Source organism: Blennius ocellaris, assembly GCF_963422515.1.
Source record: "Blennius ocellaris genome assembly, chromosome: 16".
Lineage (NCBI taxonomy): Eukaryota > Metazoa > Chordata > Actinopteri > Blenniiformes > Blenniidae > Blennius > Blennius ocellaris.
Window position 1 is genome coordinate 19,830,919 of NC_137665.1, and position 19,909 is coordinate 19,850,827.

At 49.6% G+C, this 19,909-nt stretch overlaps 2 protein-coding genes across 2 annotated transcripts; both read left to right on the forward strand.

The window, feature by feature from the left end:
- Positions 1–2,238: 2,238 nt before the first annotated feature.
- Positions 2,239–3,769, forward strand: gh1 (growth hormone 1; the record flags this gene model as incomplete). Its single annotated transcript, XM_080511058.1, has 6 exons — positions 2,239–2,248; positions 2,421–2,554; positions 2,643–2,759; positions 3,139–3,282; positions 3,495–3,623; positions 3,707–3,769. 6 exons carry the CDS (start codon positions 2,239–2,241, stop codon positions 3,767–3,769), a joined length of 597 nt encoding a protein of 198 aa, XP_080367184.1.
- A 1,898-nt stretch (positions 3,770–5,667) lies between these two features.
- Positions 5,668–19,491, forward strand: cdc27 (cell division cycle 27). The gene is made up of 20 exons (XM_080511620.1): positions 5,668–5,803; positions 11,037–11,112; positions 11,194–11,341; positions 12,301–12,426; positions 12,517–12,614; positions 12,699–12,832; positions 13,389–13,609; positions 14,035–14,134; positions 14,306–14,418; positions 15,261–15,360; positions 15,428–15,608; positions 15,749–15,921; positions 15,988–16,140; positions 16,641–16,721; positions 16,789–16,916; positions 17,394–17,511; positions 17,933–18,061; positions 18,156–18,230; positions 18,342–18,471; positions 19,162–19,491. The coding sequence occupies exons 1-20, from the start codon at positions 5,777–5,779 to the stop codon at positions 19,251–19,253; spliced, it is 2,403 nt and encodes an 800-aa protein (XP_080367746.1). The 5' UTR covers positions 5,668–5,776; the 3' UTR covers positions 19,254–19,491.
- The last annotated feature ends 418 nt before the right edge of the window (positions 19,492–19,909 follow it).

The window sequence follows — 19,909 nt, forward strand, 5'->3', positions numbered from 1 at the left end:
CAACATCACAACCTGTACACAAATTAACAACACATCTTAAAAACACAAATTAACACATCACAACACAACAACACAACATCACAACATAACTTCACAACACATGAAGGATGTTGGAGGAGGACGGTGCTCTATAATCTGATGTTAGAGGAGGAAGATGCTCTATAATCTGATGTTAGAGGAGGAAGATGCTCTATAATCTGATGTTAGAGGGGGAAGATGCTCTATAATCTGATGTTAGAGGAGGAAGCTGCTCTATAATCTGGTGTTAGAGGAGGAAGGTGCTCTATAATCTGATGTTAGAGGAGGAAGATGCTCTATAATCTGGTGTTAGAGGAAGGTGCTCTATAATCTGACGTTAGAGGAGGAAGATGCTCTATAATCTGGTGTTGGAGGAGGCAGATGCTTTATAATCTGATGTTAGAGGAGGAAGGTGCTCTATAATCTGATGTTAGAGGAGGAAGATGCTCTATAATCTGGTGTTAGAGGAAGATGCTCTATAATCTGATGTTAGAGGAGGAAGATGCTCTATGATCTGGTGTTGGAGGAGGAAGATGCTCTATAATCTGATGTTAGAGGAGGAAGGTGCTCTATAATCTGGTGTTAGAGGAGGAAGATGCTCTATAATCTGATGTTAGAGGAGGAAGATGCTCTATGATCTGATGTTAGGAGAAGAGGCAGCAGTTGTTTTCAGGTATGACCAGGAGGAAGAGGAGGATTATGCCCCCCCCCCTCCTCCTCCCCGGTTCAGAGCATCACAGCACAAATTTTATGAATAAACTGCTTGTTGTTTTCCGCAGGTTCGTGAAGACATGAATGAATTCAGTGAGTCTGACCGGTGGATTCACCCTCCTCCATCACTCCTCCACCACTCCTCCATCATTGTTCCATCACCGCTCTATTACTCCTCCACCACTCCTCCATCACTCCTCCATCATTGTTCCATCACCGCTCCATTACTCCTCCACCACTCCTCCATCACTCCTCCACCACTCCTCCACCACTCCTCCATCACTCCTCCATCACTGTTCCACCAGTCCTCCATCATTGTTCCATCACCGCTCCATTACTCCTCCACCATTCCTCCATCACTGTTCCATCACTCCTCCATCACTGCTCAATCACTCCTCCATCACTCCTCCATCACCACTCCATCACTCCTCCACCACTCCTCCATCACTGTTCCATCACTCCTCCATCACTCCTCCATCACTGCTCAATCACCACTCCATCACCACTCCATCACTCCTCCACCACTCCTCCATCACTGTTCCATCACTCCTCCATCACTCCTCCATCACTGCTCAATCACCACTCCATCACCACTCCATCACTCCTCCATCACTGCTCAATCACCACTCCATCACCACTCCATCACTCCTCCACCACTCCTCCACCACTCCTCCATCACTGTTCCATCACTCCTCCATCACTCCTCCATCACTGCTCAATCACCACTCCATCACCACTCCATCACTCCTCCATCACTGCTCAATCACCACTCCATCACCACTCCATCACTCCTCCACCACTCCTCCACCACTCCTCCATCACTGTTCCATCACTCCTCCATCACTCCTCCATCACTGCTCAATCACCACTCCATCACCACTCCATCACTCCTCCACCACTCCTCCATCACTGTTCCATCACTCCTCCATCACTCCTCCATCACTGCTCAATCACCACTCCATCACCACTCCATCACTCCTCCATCACTGCTCAATCACCACTCCATCACCACTCCATCACTCCTCCACCACTCCTCCACCACTCCTCCATCACTGTTCCATCACTCCTCCATCACTCCTCCATCACTGCTCCATCACCACTCCATCACAAATGTCCAAATGTTGTTTGAAAAGTATAAACAATGTTTAAACAACACGCTGCTCCAGGTAGATGTCCTGGAAGGGCTGCACACACACACACACACACACACACACACACACACACACACACACACACACACACACACACACACACACACACACACACACACACACACACACACACACACACACACACACACACACACACACACACACACACACACGCACACACACGGGTTCAGGTTTCTGGTTGAATATAATCATGAAGTTTTCAGCTATAAAACTAGGAAACTGACCTGAAACTTCACAAACCAAACTGAAGTCCAGCTAAAGAGTCAGGACCAGAACCAGGACCAGCACCACGACCTGATCCAGAACCAGAACCACGACCCGATCCCGAACCAGAACCATGAACAGAGGTGAAACAAGTCTGATGCCACTCTTCATTGTCTGTTTTCTTTCTGAGCTGAAGGTCTCTCACCCGAGTGTGTCTCACTTTGAATGTCTCTAACTTGAGTGTCTCACCTGAGTGTGTCTCCCTTGAGTGTCTGACCAGAGTGCGTGTCTCACCTGTGTGTGTCACCTGTGCAGCCCTGGTCCCGCTGGCCCTCCTGTGCCTCGGCGTCTCATGTCAGCCAATCACAGACAGCCAGCGTCTGTTCTCCATCGTGGCCAGCCGGGTGCAGCACCTCCACCTGCTGGCCCAGAAGATCTTCTCCGACTTCGTGAGTGACGGCCACGCCCATCACCTGATCAATCACCTGATCAATCTGTACTGTGTGTTAATTGATCTGCGTGTGTGTGTGTGTGCAGGAGAACACCCTCCAGACGGAGGACCAGCGGCACCTGAACAAGATCTTCCTCCAGGACTTCTGTCAGTCTGATTACATCCTGAGTCCCATTGACAAGCACGAGACGCAGCGCAGCTCTGTGAGTACTGGTTACTCTGAGTACTCTGAGTACTCGCAGTACTCCGATTACATCCTCGGTCCCATCACGCGGCGCAGCTCTGTGAACGCCGGCACTCTGAGTGCTCGCAGTACTCCCATTGCACCCTGAGTCCCTTTGACCAGCACTGGACTCAGCGCAGCTCTGTTAGTACTCTGGAGTACTGTGTAATACTTGGTAATACTCAGTACCACTCAGTAATACAAACACCAGCGTGGCATCAACGTAGTTCCAATATCCAGTGACCACTGTCTGTGTACTGTCTGTTGTTTCCTTATGTTGTGCTGTTGTGTAGTCATGCTGTTGTTGTGTCGTCATGTTGTTGTTGTTGTGTAGTCATGTTGTTGTTGTGTTGCTGCAGGTGCTGAGGCTGCTGACCGTCTCCTTCCGCCTGCTGGACTGTTGGGAGTTTCCCAGCCGTTCTCTTTCCACCGGATCGACTCAGAGGAACCAGATTTCACTCAAACTGTCGGAGCTGAAGACGGGAATCATGCTGCTGATCAGGGTGAGAGAACGCACACACACACACACACACACACACACGAACACACACACACACACACACACACACACACACACACACACACACACACACACACACACACACACACACACACACACACACACACACACACACACACACACACACACACACACACACACGCACACGCACACGCACACGCACACACACTCACCAGGACCGTGTGTGTTCTGCAGGAGAACCAGGACCCAGCAGACGTTCTGCCCGACGGCTCGTATGGAAGCTACTACCAGACGGTGGCTGCTGAAGAGTCTCTGACCGGAACCTACGAGCTGCTGGCCTGCTTCAAGAAGGACATGCACAAGGTGGGGAGGGGGAGGGGCTCTCACAGTGATGTCACGATGATGTCATGATGATGTCTTATGTGTTGGTTGTTCTGTGTTTGCAGGTAGAAACTTACCTGATGGTGGCGAAATGTCGACTCTTCCCTGAAGCCAACTGCACCATGTAGTCCAACATGTCCCTGTGTCTGTCTGCAGTGTGTCTGTTGTCCCACATGTCCCTGTGTCTGTCTGCAGTGTGTCTGTAGTCCCACATGTCCCTGTGTCTGTCTGCAGTGTGTCTGTAGTCCCACATGTCCCTGTGTCTGTCTGTAGTATGTCTGTAGTGTGTCTGTCGTCCAACGTGTTGAAGTGCTCCGGAGGCCCGTCTACATGTTCAGTGGTGGCACGCTTTAGCATTCGCAGCTTTAGCATTAGCAGCTCCAGCGGTGTGAGTGATTGATGAGAACGGAGCGTCAATAAAGTGTGTCGTGTTGCATTGACTTCTTTGTTTTTGTTTTTTTGTCATGCCGTGAAGAAAAGGAACAACCCTGCTTTTAGTTGATTTGAAATCATTTATCGTCTGTTGGTGCCTCTTCTGTCTTCATCTGGTCTTACTGGGGGAATCACTATGGCAACCATGAGGGATGGATGGATGGATGGATGATGAATCATCATCCATCCATCCCTTCATTACCATCCATCATCATGGTCCCACCTAATCATGGAAGAGGACAGGTTCATCTGAACAGGTCTCCAGTCCCTCCCAGGCAGGCCCGCCTTATCCAACGGGCTAGCAGGGGCTAGAGCCCAGGGGTCTACTATTGTCAAGGGCCTATCAGAATTAAGGAAAAAAGGAAAAAGAAAAGATGATTTGTCGATTTTCATGTCAATCACTTCACTTTGCTGCATGACGAACCGGATGATAGTGATGCGCTCCTACGTGTGTACCTGCAGTAGGCCCGCCCTACCTGGCCCAGAGGGCCAAATCAGATATAATCGAATTCCATATTATATTGTAATTTGTTTGTTTTACCTGTCAATCACATACTGCGGCGTCAACTGACCAATTAGCTAGAATTTGTCATAGCATCACATTGATGCTGTGACAAATTCTAACCAATCCAAGCGCATAGAAAGACGTAGCTTATGTACGTAACGCATCTATTCACTTATAACACTTCTTGATGGCGACTCGTAGCGAGAGACAGAAATGTCGGGGAAGAAAAAGTTTGAGAGCGGTGCACAGAAAAGAAAGACGCAAAAGGAGAAGGAGCGTCGTGATAAAGAACTTATGAGCCATATGCCGAAGCTAACGGGCTTTTTTAAATCAAAAACCAGAGGCGGAACCAGCGCCGCGGACGCAGGCACCTCCACAAGCCTCGGCGAACTGGCACCCGCAGCCGCTGCAGCCAGTGCCCCTGACACGGGAGGCGCAGGCCGCGCAGCTGACAGCGAGAGCGGAGAGGAGATTGTTGGCTCTCAATCCGGTTATTCTAATATTTTTGAAGCATGTTTTCTGTTGTTTGCAAGAGACAGTCTGTTTTAGTTGAGTTGTAGTTGTTGTTTTTTTTTTTTTGAATTAAAGATTGAGATTTTGATACACATTGCAAGATGTCATTTAACATTTATTTTTGACACATGTAGGAGTTGCATGGTTGGGTTTTTTATGCGATTCAGGGTTAGGGTTTGCGCTGAGGGGGGGGGGGGGGGGGGGCTACAATTCTGTTCAAGCCCCGGGGCCTATGGGTACATTAAGGCGGGCCTGCTCACAGGGCAAACCCAGAGACTCAAGAGTGATCAATAACCAGAATGGATTGATAACCAGAGGGTAACAGGTGACTGAGTGGTGATCAATAACCAGTAGTGATCGATAACCAAAGGGCAACATGTGACAAGTCTTTAATTCAAACGGAGGAATTCTTGGTGATTTGAGTTGAACACATGTAGAACCACTTTAAACCACTAGATGGCAGCATGTTCCCGCGGCAGCCACTTCGGCTCTTTCCGCTGCACATTCGTTGTTTTCCGCTCCACACCACTGCGGTCGTCGGGAATCTTCGGCTTCGCTCGGCTGCTAACGGTCGGGTTGTTCAAATGTTCGGCTGCAGCTCCTCCTGGAGACTCGAGTACCGACAGAAGCGAGATCAGCGAGGACAACAGACGACGGGAAGCGACAGACGGAGGGCAGAGGCGGAATGACGGTGCTGCAGGAACCCGTCCAGGTAAACACACTGCCGCGGCTCGTTGTCATGAGTGGGGAGCCGGAGCTGGCTGCTCCCGGGCCGGCTGCTACCGCCCGGACTCAGCGGCAGGCCCATCCCCGGTTGAGAGCCGGGCCCCGGTCACAGGCCTGCCGCGGGTCTCCTCTGTGCTTCACGGTCACGGTGGTGACGGTGGGTTGGTGTTCACTCGGCGCTCGCTGGCCCGCTGGCGGCGGAGCGGCCTCCAGAGCTCCCCGGTTATTTCTGTCACATTACAACCCCCGACGGTTCGGGCACGTCGGTCTCTAACGTCGCACTTCGCTCCGGTCCAACTACTGAATTCACCTGACGTTAGAGAACCGGACACAACCGGAACGTTCCGCGGTGGACCGGCGGAGCTACCGCCTCCCCGACCCGGTGAAGTTTATATTCCTGCGGGACTTTGTGTGTGTGTTTGTGTGTTTGTGTTTGTGTGCGTGTGTGTGCGTGTGTGTGTGTGCGCGCGCGCGTGTGTGTGTGTGTGCGTGTGTGCGTGTGTGTGTGTGTGTGTGTGTTTTGGACTGAGCAGCTGAAGCTAACATGCTAACGGTTAGCCTCGCGGAGCCTAAACGTTTCCCGTTAAAGATCAAGAGAAAAACGACGTGTCTAATGTTCTGACTCCACGTTAACCAGCTACTAGCGAAACGGCTAACCCGCTTATTGCTAACCAGCTACCGGTTAACCAACTAACATTCACTAGCTACCAGTTAGCCGGCTAACAGTTACCAGCTGAAGCTGCCTAGTTTTTAGTACTAACGAGAGCTGATGTCAGCTGGTTAGCTATTAGCTTATTAATGTTAGCTGTTAGTACAAGCAGCTCTAAGGTTCATTGGTCATCAACTCCTACAATGTCTGGGGCCAGGTCTTGTTCCAGTTCAGGTCCAGTCTAGGTCCAGGTCTAGTTCCAGTTCAGGTCCGGTTCAGGGCCAGGTCTAGTTCCAGTTCAGGTCCAGTCTAGGACCAGGTCTAGTTCCAGTTCAGGTTCCGTCTCGGTCCAGTTCTAGTTCCAGTCTTCCAGGTTCATCATGTGATGTATTGAATTAGGGAAGCATCGATCTCCTGGAGCTCTGTTTGCTTTCTTCGTCTTCTTCTTCTTGATTTTATATGAGGCTGAGATAAACTCCTCTATACTGAAGTATGAAATGTACAAATGTATGCAAAATGAAAAGAAATAGTTAAAAGACAACTTGATGTTAGTAGAAGGTGAGAAAAGGAAGCAGTACAAACTATTTTAGTTCCATGAGGACGATGTGGGGGTCTGCATGACGTCATCATCTCATAGTAAACTAGTTCCATCTTTAAAACCTGACAATCACTTTGTTAATTCCTGGAGAAATTCTTTATCAATGCAGCAGCAACAGAATGTTTCCAGCTCTAAAGCAGCTCCAACCATCGGGACTATTTCCAGGGAGTTTAGTCCGGGAGGACGCAGCCTCACGGAGGTGTGACTCGCCTGCTCATTGTTTTGATGTCAGAGCTTCTCCCGGAGAGCCGGAGTTTTAAAACGCTGACGTCTAGTGGCAGAGCGCCGCCTCGCTGGGCTACAGCTTTGATAACATCCACGTCGATGCTTTTCGGTGTTTTGAGCTTAAAATGCGTCCAAACAGCAACATGTTGTCATGAGAACAGTGTTAGTATGCTAGCCTGCTTGCTGACTGCAAACTGTGGAGTGGATTTCCTGAATCGTTGCTCCGTGTTTCAATGAGACCCCCCCCTCACAGTTTGCAGCCAGTGAGCAGAGCAGCGGCAGGGAACCACTGGAGTCATTTCAGTAGCAGTAATGCAGACGAGGCTTCACGGATCTGAAATGTCAGATAGGATGTGTCAGAGCCCGAAACTGGATCGGATCGTCCCCATTCCAATGTTGAATGTGTTGTGGTGAAGCTCTGCAGTGAGTTGAAGAAGTTTGAACGGGAAGACGCAGGACAAACCAGACATTGGTTATGTTGCCATGGCGACAGCAAGAAAGTTTGATTGCATCAGGAAAAATGTCAAGGGGGGAAAAAAATACATCACTGTTAAGATACAAAATCTACATGTGACAATGTAGTATTTAGTAGTCCAGAATGCATTAGAATGCACCATTTAAGGTTGATCTCTTAACTATTATTATTATTATTATTATTATCATCGTAGTTGTCGTCATAGAGAAGAATGATGGAAGGATGGACACCCAAAACACAGATTTCTGCCTAAAGCCATGGATGGAAGTGAAGCATTTTTCAAATTAAACTCAATGCAAACTAATAGAAACTTAAAGGAGCATTTTCAAGATAAAACTCTGCTCTCTCCTTGCAGCCCGGGACCAAATGATCCACAGTCCGGTACCGCATTATTGTTACATGCACAAACTTATTTCTTCAATAATAGTCATCTAATTAAAAGTTTAAAAAGAATAACCCTGCTGCTGAACAGGCTGTACATGAAGCATTGAAACAAACATCACAACACATAAGTGTTGATTTACATAAAACACTGTGTTTCCTTCACACTGTGATTATCCAGACAGTTTGTCTTTCAGACGTCTGTTCAACCCTGCAGATAATCCAGGCGTGACTGGATGTCAAATGGTTGTTTTGTCTGACATACGAGTAGTGTTAGTTTGTTGGTAACGTACGTGTAGCGTTGGTTTGTTGGTAACGTACGAGTTTGGTTGGTTTGTTGGTAACGTACGAGTAGCGTTGGTTTGTTGGTAACGTACGTGTAGCGTTGGTTTGTTGGTAACGTACGAGTTTGGTTGGTTTGTTGGTAACGTACGAGTAGCGTTGGTTTGTTGGTAACGTACGTGTAGCGTTGGTTTGTTGGTAACGTACGAGTTTGGTTGGTTTGTTGGTAACGTACGAGTAGCGTTGGTTTGTTGGTAACGTACGTGTAGCGTTGGTTTGTTGGTAACGTACGTGTAGCGTTGGTTTGTTGGTAACGTACGTGTAGTGTTGGTTTGTTGGTAACGTACGTGTAGCGTTGGTTTGTTGGTAACGTACGAGTAGCGTTGGTTTGTTGGTAACGTACGTGTAGCGTTGGTTTGTTAGTAATGTACGTGTAGCGTTGGTTTGTTGGTAACGTACGTGTAGTGTTGGTTTGTTGGCAACATACGTGTAGCGTTGGTTTGTTGGCAACATACGTGTAGAGTTGGTTTGTTGGCAACATACGTGTAGAGTTGGTTTGTTGGTAACGCACGTGTAGTGTTGGTTTGTTGGTAACATACGTGTAGCGTTGGTTTGTTGGCAACATACGTGTAGAGTTGGTTTGTTGGTAACGCACGTGTAGTGTTGGTTTGTTGGTAACATACGTGTAGCGTTGGTTTGTTGGTAATGTACGTGTAGCGTTGGTTTGTTGGTAACGTACGAGTAGCGTTGGTTTGTAAAGTATGAAATGTAGGAATGTTTGCATGTATGAAATGTAGGAATGTTTGCATGTTTTCTCTCAAAAGACAACTTGAGGTTAGTAGTAGGTGAGAAAAAGAAGCAGTACAAACTATTTTCGTTCCATGAGGACGATGTGGGGGTCTGTGTGACGCCATCATCTCTAATAAACTAGTTCTATCTTTAAAACCTCACAATCACTTTGTTAATTCCTGGAGAAATTCTTTATCAATGCAGCAGCAACACAATGTTTCCAGCTCTAAAGCAACACAAATGATTCGGACTATTTTGAGGGAGTTTAGCGTGGAGCAGGATGTAGCGTCATGGAGGTGTGAATTGCCTGCAACCGCGGAGGAACGAGCTGTTCTCCTTGGCGAGTTGGCATTTTAAAATGGTGACGTGTGGCTGCAGAGCGTCCGTCTCGCTGTACAACGGCTTCACAAACATTCGGGTCGATACTTTTCGGTGTTTTGAGCGTAAAATCCGTCTAAACACCGACATGCTATCATGAAAAGTCCAGTAGCACTACGGCGCTACTTCCGTAGCATGCTAAGCTGGCTACACCCTGTGGAAAGGATTTCCTGAGTCATTACTCCACGTCTCATTGAGACCCGCCTCCGTTCAGGAAATCCAGCCCACAGTTTGCAGTGAGCAGAGCAGCGGCAGGGAAACACTGTGGACTCGTTTCAGCAGAAGTACAGACGAGGCTTCATGGATCGGAAATCTCCGCAGATTCAATCAGAAATGTCCGATCTGTAAATTACGTTCATATGGGAACCCGATACTGGATCGGATCGGCCCCAGAGGGTACAGTAGGGGGACTAGTTGTAGGTACAGTACAGTAGGAGGGGACTAGTTGTAGGTACAGTACAGTAGGGGGGACTAGTTATCTGTATAGTAGGGGAGACTAGTTGTAGGTACAGTAAGGGGGACTAGTTGTAGGCACAGTCAGGGGACTAGTTGTAGGTATAGTAGGGGGGACTAGTTGTAGGTACAGTGGGAGGGACTAGTTGTAGGTACAGTAGGGGGGACTAGTTATCTGGTATAGTAGGGGAGACTAGTTGTAGGTACAGTAGGGGGGACTAGTTGTAGGCACAGTCGGGACTAGTTGTAGGTATAGTAGGGGGGACTAGTTGTAGGTACAGTGGGAGGGACTAGTTGTAGGTACAGTAGGGGGGACTAGTTATCTGGTATAGTAGGGGGGACTAGTTGTAGGTACAGTAGGGGGGACTAGTTGTAGGTACAGTAGGGGGGACTAGTTGTAGGCACAGTCGGGGGACTAGTTGTAGGTATAGTAGGGGGGGACTAGTTATCTGTATAGTAGGGGAGACTAGTTGTAGGTCCAGTAGGAGGGAGTAGTTGTAGGTACAGTCAGGGGACTAGTTGTAGGTATAGTAGGGGGGGACTAGTTATCTGTATAGTAGGGGAGACTAGTTGTAGGCACAGTCGGGGGACTAGTTGTAGGTATAGTAGGGGGGACTAGTTGTAGGTATAGTAGGGGGGACTAGTTGTAGGTACAGTGGGAGGGACTAGTTGTAGGTATAGTAGGGGGGGACTAGTTATCTGGTATAGTAGGGGAGACTAGTTGTAGGTACAGAAGGGGGGACTAGTTGTAGGCACAGTCGGGACTAGTTGTAGGTATAGTAGGGGGGACTAGTTGTAGGTACAGTGGGAGGGACTAGTTGTAGGTATAGTAGGGGGGACTAGTTATCTGGTATAGTAGGGGAGACTAGTTGTAGGTACAGAAGGGGGGACTAGTTGTAGGTACAGTCGGGGGACTAGTTGTAGGTACAGTCGGGGGACTAGTTGTCGGTACAGTAGGGGGACTAATTAGCGCGTCGCTCTGTGTGCAGGCTGCAGTGTGGCAGGCTCTGAACCACTACGCCTACCTGGACGCCGTTTTCCTCGCTGAGAGACTCTACGCTGAAGGTAACTCCTCTTTTTTTCAGTCTGCTCTTTACCTGGCCGGTTAACTCACCAGTGGTTAACCCATCCACTGTCTGTGTGCAGTGCGTTCAGAGGAGGCCCTGTACCTGCTGGCCACATGCTACCACCGCTCGGGGAAACCCTACAAGGCCTACCGGCTGCTGAAGGCTCACAGCTGCTCCACTCCGCAGGTCCGCTTCCTGCTGGCCAAGTGCTGCGTGGAGCTCAGCAAGTAGGACACACACACTAACACACACACTAACACACACACACACTAACACACACACTGACACTAGCGATGCACCCATCCACATTTTTTCACTTCCGATCCAATCCCGATACCCCAATGTGGATATCTGCCGATACCGATATGTTCCGATACCAGAGCTGCTTTAATATTCTGATTATCTTTATTGTTGATTTTACACGAGGCTGTAATAAACTGCTCTCTTCAGTAAAGTATGAAATGTAGGATTGTTTGCATGTTTTCTCTCAAAAGACAACTTGAGGTTAGTAGAAGGTGAGAAAAAGAAGCAGTACAAACTATTTTAGTTCCATGAGTCATCATATCTAATAAACTAGTTCTATCTTAAAAACCTGACAATCACTTTGTTAATTCCTGGAGAAATTCTTTATCAACGCAGCAGCAACACAATATTTCCAGCTCTAAAGCAGCTCCAACCATCGGGACTATTTCTAGCGAGTTTAGCGTGGAGGAGGACGCAGCCTCACAGAGGTGTGACTCGCCTGCTACAGCGTGGAGGGGTTGCTTGTCATCGTTTTGATGCGTTTGTCCTCAGCGAGCTGGCCTTTTTAAACGGCGGCACCTTGCTGTAATGCTTTGCGAACATCGTACGTTTCTGTTTCTTTGCGGTATTTGAGCATTAAAATCTGTCCAAACCGCGGCATGTCATGAAAAGTTGGATCGCACTGTGCTGCTACGCTAACAAGCTCGCCAGCTGCAAACCGTGGAAAGGATTTCCTTGCTCGTTACGCCACATCTCATTGAGATCCGCCTCCGTTCAGGAAATCCAGTCCACAGTTCACACACACACACACACACACACACACACACACACACACACACACACACACACACACACACACACACACACACACACACACACACAGTTCACTTCTCATGATTGCAGATTACTATATCTCTCTAACCCCCCCCCTTTCTCTATCCAGGCTGGCAGAAGGAGAGCAGGTTCTGATTGGTGGAGTGTTGAACAAGCAGAAGAGTCAGGATGACATCATCACAGAGTTTGGAGACTCGGCGTCCTTCACCCTGTCCTTACTGGGACACATCTACTGGTGTGTGTGTGTGTGTTTGTGTACGTGTGCGTGCGTGTGTGTTTATGTACTCTAATATGTGTGTGTGTGTGTGTGTGTGTCTCTGAGCAGTAAGACCGACCGTGTTGCTAAAGGAGCCGAGTGTTTCCAGAGGAGTTTAACCCTCAACCCTTTCCTCTGGTCGCCTTTCCAGAACCTCTGTCACCTAGGTAATGCCTCTGTCCATTTTCCGTCCCACTGTCCACCGTGAGTGGACAAGTGGCCTCGGCTCACCCTGCGCCTCTGTGTTCCAGGAGAGAAACCAGACCCTGACCAGGTTTTCAGGTTGACCTCCTCTATAGCCCCGCCCCCTCCACCTGTGAGTCCTGCCCAGAACCCCTCCCACCGTCTAGACACTGCCCTCATGGAGACGCCCCAGGACACACTGGTACATAAAAACAAACACACCTGCTGATAGTTTTCAGTTCAACGCTGATTGACCTGATCCTATTGATCAGGTGAACCAGGATTACACCTGGTATCGTTGGTACTGTGTAGAGTAATCTGTTACCCCAGGGCCCCCAGGTAATCCCTGAGAAGAAGAAGAAAGTGGGAGGGCTCCATGATAACGAGCTTCGGGGTTCACACAGTAGCAAGGGTCCATGTGACACGTGATTTAAAATCTTGACTGATGCATTCGTTAGCCAGCTGTAGTGTGTGTGTGTGCGCGGCACATGGCGATGTGTAAATACAAAACGCTCGGCGCCGTCACAGACTTGTGGCACAATGCAGAAGTAAAGAAGAAAAATCTGACCAATCACAGGCCACAGCAGAAGTCGGGCGTGAAATTTCGGCCGGAACGTTGCCGAGCCAAGAAATGATTCACTGACTCCGGAGTGTCGAACTTTCTTCTTCTTCTGGAGGATGATCTGACCTTTGTTGTCATAGACGATAAGTTAACGTAGTAATCAGATTACTGATCAATTGTCCCGATTGTCTTTTAGGAGTTGAATCGTTTGAATCTAGAATCTTCTAACGGGAAGCTGACGTCTGATTTGTCGGTTTCCTACATCGACTCCTCCCTCATCTCCCCGGATACCGGCTCTCTATTGGCTAATTCTGTTTCTATGGCGTCAGCCGGCTCACTATTGGCTAAGCAAAACAAGCCGAAGAGTGGGCGGAGCCTATTAGGAGGACCTGCAGCTCTCAGCCCGCTAACACCCAGGTGAGTCACCGTGAGGGCGCTGCTGGTGTCACATGTTCTCCATCAGGCCTCCATCACACCCCCATTCTGCCTCCATCACACCCCCATCGGTCCACCATCACACCCCCATCAGTCCACCGTCACACCCCCATCGGTCCACCACCACACCCCCATCAGTCCACCGCCACACCCCCATCGGTCCACCGCCACACCCCCATCAGTCCACCACCACACCCCCATCGTTCCACCACCACACCCCCATCAGTCCACCGCCACACCCCCATCGTTCCACCGCCACACCCCCATCGTTCCACCACCACACCCCCATCGTTCCACCGCCACACCCCCATCGTTCCACCACCACACCCCCATCAGTCCACCGCCACACCCCCATCAGTCCACCGTCACACCTCCATCACAGCTTAACTTGACTTCACTGTGTGCAGTTTTGGCATCCTGCCCCTGGAACCGAGCCCAGGAGACCCCACATATCTACAAAACTACTCTGCTACCATGGAAACGCAAAGTACCGGTCCTAGCAAGAAGGTATACACACACACACACACACACACACACACACACACACATACACACACACACACACACACACACACACACACACACACACACACACACACACACACACACACACACACACACACACACACACACACACACACACGCACACTCTGTCTCACCTCCACATGTCTCTGTCAGTCTGTTTCCAGGATCAGTCAGTCCAAGTCAGTGTTCAGTCAGAGTGGAAACAGTAGAGACGTTCTCCCCATCCCTTTCAACCAATCACAGACCGTGTCTGCTCCTCACACCAGGTACCCTCTGACCTCCTGTCGCTCTGCGTCAGACCTCCTGTCTGTCTCTGTCTGACCTCCTCTCTGTCTCTGTCTGTCTTACATCCTGTCTCTCTCTGTATCTGACCTCCTCTCTGTCTCTGTGTCTGTCTTACCTCCTGTCTCTCTCTGTATCTGACTTCCTGTCTGTCTCTGTCTGACCTCCTCTCTGTCTCTGTCTGACCTCATGTCTCTCTCTGTGTCAGACTTCCTGTCTGTCCTCCTGTCTGTCTCTGACCACCTCTCTGTCTCTGTCTGTCCTCCTGTCTGTCTCTGACCACCTCTCTGTCTCTGTCTGTCCTCCTGTCTGTCTCTGACCACCTCTCTGTCTCTGTCTGACCTCCTGTCTGTCTCTGTCTCTGTGTCTGTCTTACCTCCTGTCTCTCTCTGTATCTGACTTCCTGTCTGTCTCTGTCTGACCTCCTCTCTGTCTCTGTCTGACCTCCTGTCTGTCTCTGTGTCTGACTTACCTCCTGTCTCTCTCTGTGTCTGTCTTACCTCCTGTCTCTCTCTGTGTCTGACTTCCTGTCTGTCTCTGTGTTTGACCTCATGTCTCTCTCTGTGTCAGGCTTCCTGTCTGTCCTCCTGTCTGTCTCTGACCACCTCTCTGTCTCTGTCTGACCACCTGTCTGTCTCTGTGTCTGACTTCCTGTCTGTCTCTGTGTTTGACCTCATGTCTCTCTCTGTGTCAGGCTTCCTGTCTGTCCTCCTGTCTGTCTCTGACCACCTCTCTGTCTCTGTCTGACCACCTGTCTGTCTCTGTGTCTGACCTCCTGTCTGTCTCTGTGTTTGACCTCCTGTCTGACTTCCTGTCTGTCTCTCAGTGGCTCCCCTCAGGTCCTCAGTCCCAGTATGTCTGGTCCTCCCAACGTTCAGCCCAGAAGAAGCTCCAGACTGTTCACCAGTGCCAGCTCCACGGCCAAGGTAGACCTGCTCCATCTGCTCCACCCTCTGACGTAGGATCACACTCACTCGTCTTCTATTCCTGCAGGAGAACAGCAAGAAGTTGAAGATGAAGTTTCCCACCAAGATCCCCAACAGGAAGACCAAGTGTAAATCAGCCAAGACGTCCAACAGCAGCAACCTGAATGAGAGTCTGGACATCCTGAGGCTGGACCCGGGTCTGAGTCTCCCCGACACCAAGACCCCCCAGTACCAGAGGGCTGCAGCAGGTACTGCCCCAGATGCCCCCCCCCCCCCGCCCCCTCCACTGTCTGTGGCAAGAGTGCATGGACACGACTGGAGAATCACCCCTGTTCAGACGAGAGTGTTGACCGGTGAGCCGAGTCCTGACGGTTTGCTCTGTGTTCAGACAGCGTGATGGCGTTGCTACGGGAACTGGGCCGCGGTTACCAGGCGTTGTGCTCCTACAGCTGCAGGGACGCCATCAGCATCCTGAGCTCGCTGCCCCCCCAGCACTACAACACCGGCTGGGTCCTCACGCACATCGGCAGGGCCTACTTCGAGCTGGCCGAGTACACGCAGGTGAGGCGACGGGCGGCGCTCCGCGACCTCACCTGGTGGACGTCATGACGATGTGTGTGTCTGCAGGCGGAGCGGCTGTTCAGCGAGGTTCGCCGCATTGAGTCGTACCGAGTGGAAGGAATGGAGATCTACTCCACCACGCTGTGGCACCTGCAGAAAGACGTGGCGCTGTCCGCTCTCTCCAAAGACCTGACGGACATGGACAAGAACTGTCCTGAGGTAACTCACCTGTCTGCTCTCCTTCTCACCTGTCTGCTCTCCTTCTCACCTGTCTGCTCTCCTTCTCACCTGTCTGCTCTCCTTCTCACCTGTCTGCTCTCCCTCTCACCTGTCTGCTTTCTTTCTCACCTGTCTGCTCTCCCTCTCACCTGTCTGCTCTCTTTCTCACCTGTCTGCTCTCCTTCTCACCTGTCTGCTCTCCTTCTCACCTGTCTGCTCTCTTTCTCACCTGTCTGCTCTCCTTCTCACCTGTCTGCTCTCTTTCTCACCTGTCTGCTCTCTTTCTCACCTGTCTGCTCTCTTTCTCACCTGTCTGCTCTCCCTCTCACCTGTCTGCTCTCCCTCTCACCTGTCTGCTATCTTTCTCACCTGTCTGCTCTCCTTCTCACCTGTCTGCTCTCCCTCAAACATGTCTGCTCTCTGCTCTCCCTCTCACCTGTCTGCTCTCTCTGCCTTCCACCTCTCCCTCTGCTGCCCCCTGCTGACGGTGCTCTCCTCAGGCCTGGTGTGTGGCCGGAAACTGCTTCAGCCTGCAGAGAGAGCACGACATCGCCATCAAGTTCTTCCAGAGAGCCATCCAGGTGAGTGTCTCCCACCACGGTCGCCATGGTGACCGCTCGGCTGTCTCACTGCAGTCCGTCTATTCAGGTGGACCCGGGCTTTGCCTACGCCTACAACCTGCTGGGTCACGAGTTCGTCCTGACGGAGGAGCTGGACCGAGCGCTGGCCTGCTTCAGGAACGCCATCAGAGTCAACAACCGACATTACAACGCCTGGTAGGTTACCATGGTAACATTGAGGCACGCTGACGGTCCTGCTACATTGTTGGCTACATTCTGCTTGAACTGAAATGCTTCATTAAAGACGAGGGTGCAAAGGTCCAGGTAGTCCCGGTTCGGTTCGGGTTGGTTGATTTTCCATTGGTGTTTCCTCCTTGAGTCGTTATGCTGCCGATTCTGCCACCCCACCCGACACCTGCTACACCACCCTAGACCTGCTACACCACCCTAGACATGCGGCCCCACCCCGATACCCGTTTGAGTCTGGATCACCTGGACTGACTCCTTCTGCACTGGGCATCATCAGCTGTGAGGAACAAGTGGTAGTGGGAGGGGCTGAGTGGGCGGAGCCACAACAGTGTTTGGAAATGACCTAACAGGCCTGTCAGGACGAACCGAACCGATCAATATTGCCGAAGACTGTTGTCTTTCTGGACACCATGACTGTTTACTAAGGTGTGTGTGTGTGTGTAGGTACGGTCTGGGGATGATTTACTACAAACAAGAGAAGTTCAACTTGGCCGAGATCCACTTCAAGAAAGCTCTGAGCATCAACCCTCAGAGCTCCGTCCTGCTGTGTCACATCGGAGTGGTACGTTAGCATTAGCACGAGGCAGTGGTGGGTTAATACAGCACCTCCTGCAGGAGTCAGAGTGACCGACACCAGGTGGAGAGGCAGCAGCTCCCGAGTGACCCCGTCCTCTGAAAGAGCTCGCTTGAACTCCTGACTTGCTCTTGTAAAACTGTGACAACTCGGTGGGGACTGGGTTATGACTCAGTGGGGGAGACGCACTGACGACTCGGCTGAGACTGCATGACGACTCAGTGGGGACGACTCGGGGACTCTGACGACTCGATGGGGACGACTTGGTGACGACTTGGCAGGGAAAACTCAGGGACTTAATGACGACTTGTAGAGGTTACAGTACTCTGTACATTTTCAGGTTTTACTTTAGAGTCAAGTCAGTTTAGAAAGTGTGTGTGTGTGTGTGTGTGTGTGTGTGTGTGTGTAGGTCCAACACGCTCTGAAGAAATCTGAAGCAGCTTTAGAAACGTTAAACCGGGCGATCGGCATCGACCCCAAGAACCCGCTGTGCAAATTCCACCGAGCGTCCATCCTGTTCGCCAACGATAAGTACAAGGTGACGTTGACTGATCAATGTGTTCCTGGAAAAGCCCTTTTAAGAGGTTCAATGACTGACGCTGCCCCCTGGTGGCCTGTGTGTGTCTGTGCAGGCGGCTCTTCAGGAGCTGGAGGAGCTGAAGCAGATTGTTCCCAAAGAGTCTTTGGTTTACTTCCTCATAGGAAAGGTAGGAGACACCTGGACACACCTCATTTCTCACCTCGTCTATGAAAGACAGTTGTTGATGAATCATGACACCCCCCCCCCCCCCCCCCCCCCCCCCCCCCTCCCTCCCCAGGTGTACAAGAAGCTGGGGCAGACTCACCTGGCTCTGATGAACTTCAGCTGGGCGATGGATCTGGACCCTAAAGGAGCCAATAACCAGATCAAAGAAGCCATTGATAAGCGCTACCTGCCGGAGGACGAAGGTACACACCAGATAGATAGATAGATAGATAATTACTTTATTCATCCCCGAAGGGAAATTGTTTTGTTGCAGCAATCTGGTACATACGAATATTATAAAATACAATAGAATAGAAATAAAAGTAAAAAATAAAAATATAAAAATATCTGGCTATAAGACATAAAGTAAAACACAGAACGGAACATGGGCACTTAGAAATAAGCAGGAGATAAAAACAAGATAAATAAATAGTAAGGTGCAGTGGCAGAGCCATTAGAAGTAGGCATTATATAATAATAATAACAATAATACAGATAATAACAATGTGTAATAGTATATAATACTTGTGTATAGTACTACTAATAATGGTAGCAATAATATAACAATAATAATATGGCAGCAATAAAATAACTATATATATATATATATATATGTATATATCAGTAATAATAATAATACCAATAGTAATAGTATACTTATAATAATAATACCAATGGTAATAGTGTACTTGCACATGTATAAATATATGTATATGTACATGCAATATGCCATATGAAATATATGATATAATATAAGTATCAATGTAATTTAGTCCAGGTGGTGATGATTGAGGCTCTGACGGAGGTAGAAGAGTTAAAAAGTCTTATTGCCGTGGGCAGGAAGGATTTCCTGTAACCAGGCTGTGTGATTGACCTCCCTTTGTGTGTCTCAGCGGCCGAGGTGGACGACAGTCAGGACAGCAGCATCATGACGGACGCCGACGACACGCAGCTCCACACGGCGGAGAGCGACGATGTCCTCTAGCCCCGCCCCGCCTAATCAAGCCCCGCCCCTCATCCATCCTGACTGGCTGTGGGAGTACTGTTGCTAGGCAACATTTTAACAGAGCGATGAGCTCCTCCCCCTGTGTTCCACTCTATCATTTGATTGGCTGAAACAGACTGCTGCTACTCCGAAGCCCCGCCCCTCCTCATTTTATGACATCTTCACTCATCTGACACCACAGCTGTTTTTTATGTTCTTTTTATCATCCTGATGGAAATAAATCAATAAAAAAAATGTAAGCCCCGCCTACTGACATCTGTACACATCTGTCAGCCAATTGAAACAGGCCAGTTGTCATGGTGATTCCAACAAAACAACGTTTATTCAACTGAAATGTCGTCTCACATCACTAGAGGTTTTAGGTTACTGGTCTTTATCTGGTTTCTTTTGGTCTGGATCTAGTACTGGTTGTGGTTCTAGTAATGGCTCTGGTACTGGTTCTATTACTAGTACTGGTATTGGTTTGGTTCTCATACTGGTTCTCGTACTGGAATTGGGTCTCGTTCTCGTACTGGTATTAGTTCCCGATCACACATGGTACGCTCCACCCACACACACACCTGAAGGCAGTTCACTCCCCTCTATAAAGAGCACATGGTACGTTCCAGGTGGCTCCTCCTATAAAGAGCACATGG

Bases quoted from the DNA above. Each gene is read 5' to 3' on its own strand.
- cdc27 (XM_080511620.1), top strand. From the start codon at position 5,777: ATGACGGTGCTGCAGGAACCCGTCCAG. The intron at 13,610-14,034 runs GTGAGTCACCGT...CACTGTGTGCAG, and splicing joins CTCAGCCCGCTAACACCCAG to TTTTGGCATCCTGCCCCTGG. The intron at 15,922-15,987 runs GTGAGGCGACGG...GTGTGTCTGCAG, and splicing joins AGCTGGCCGAGTACACGCAG to GCGGAGCGGCTGTTCAGCGA.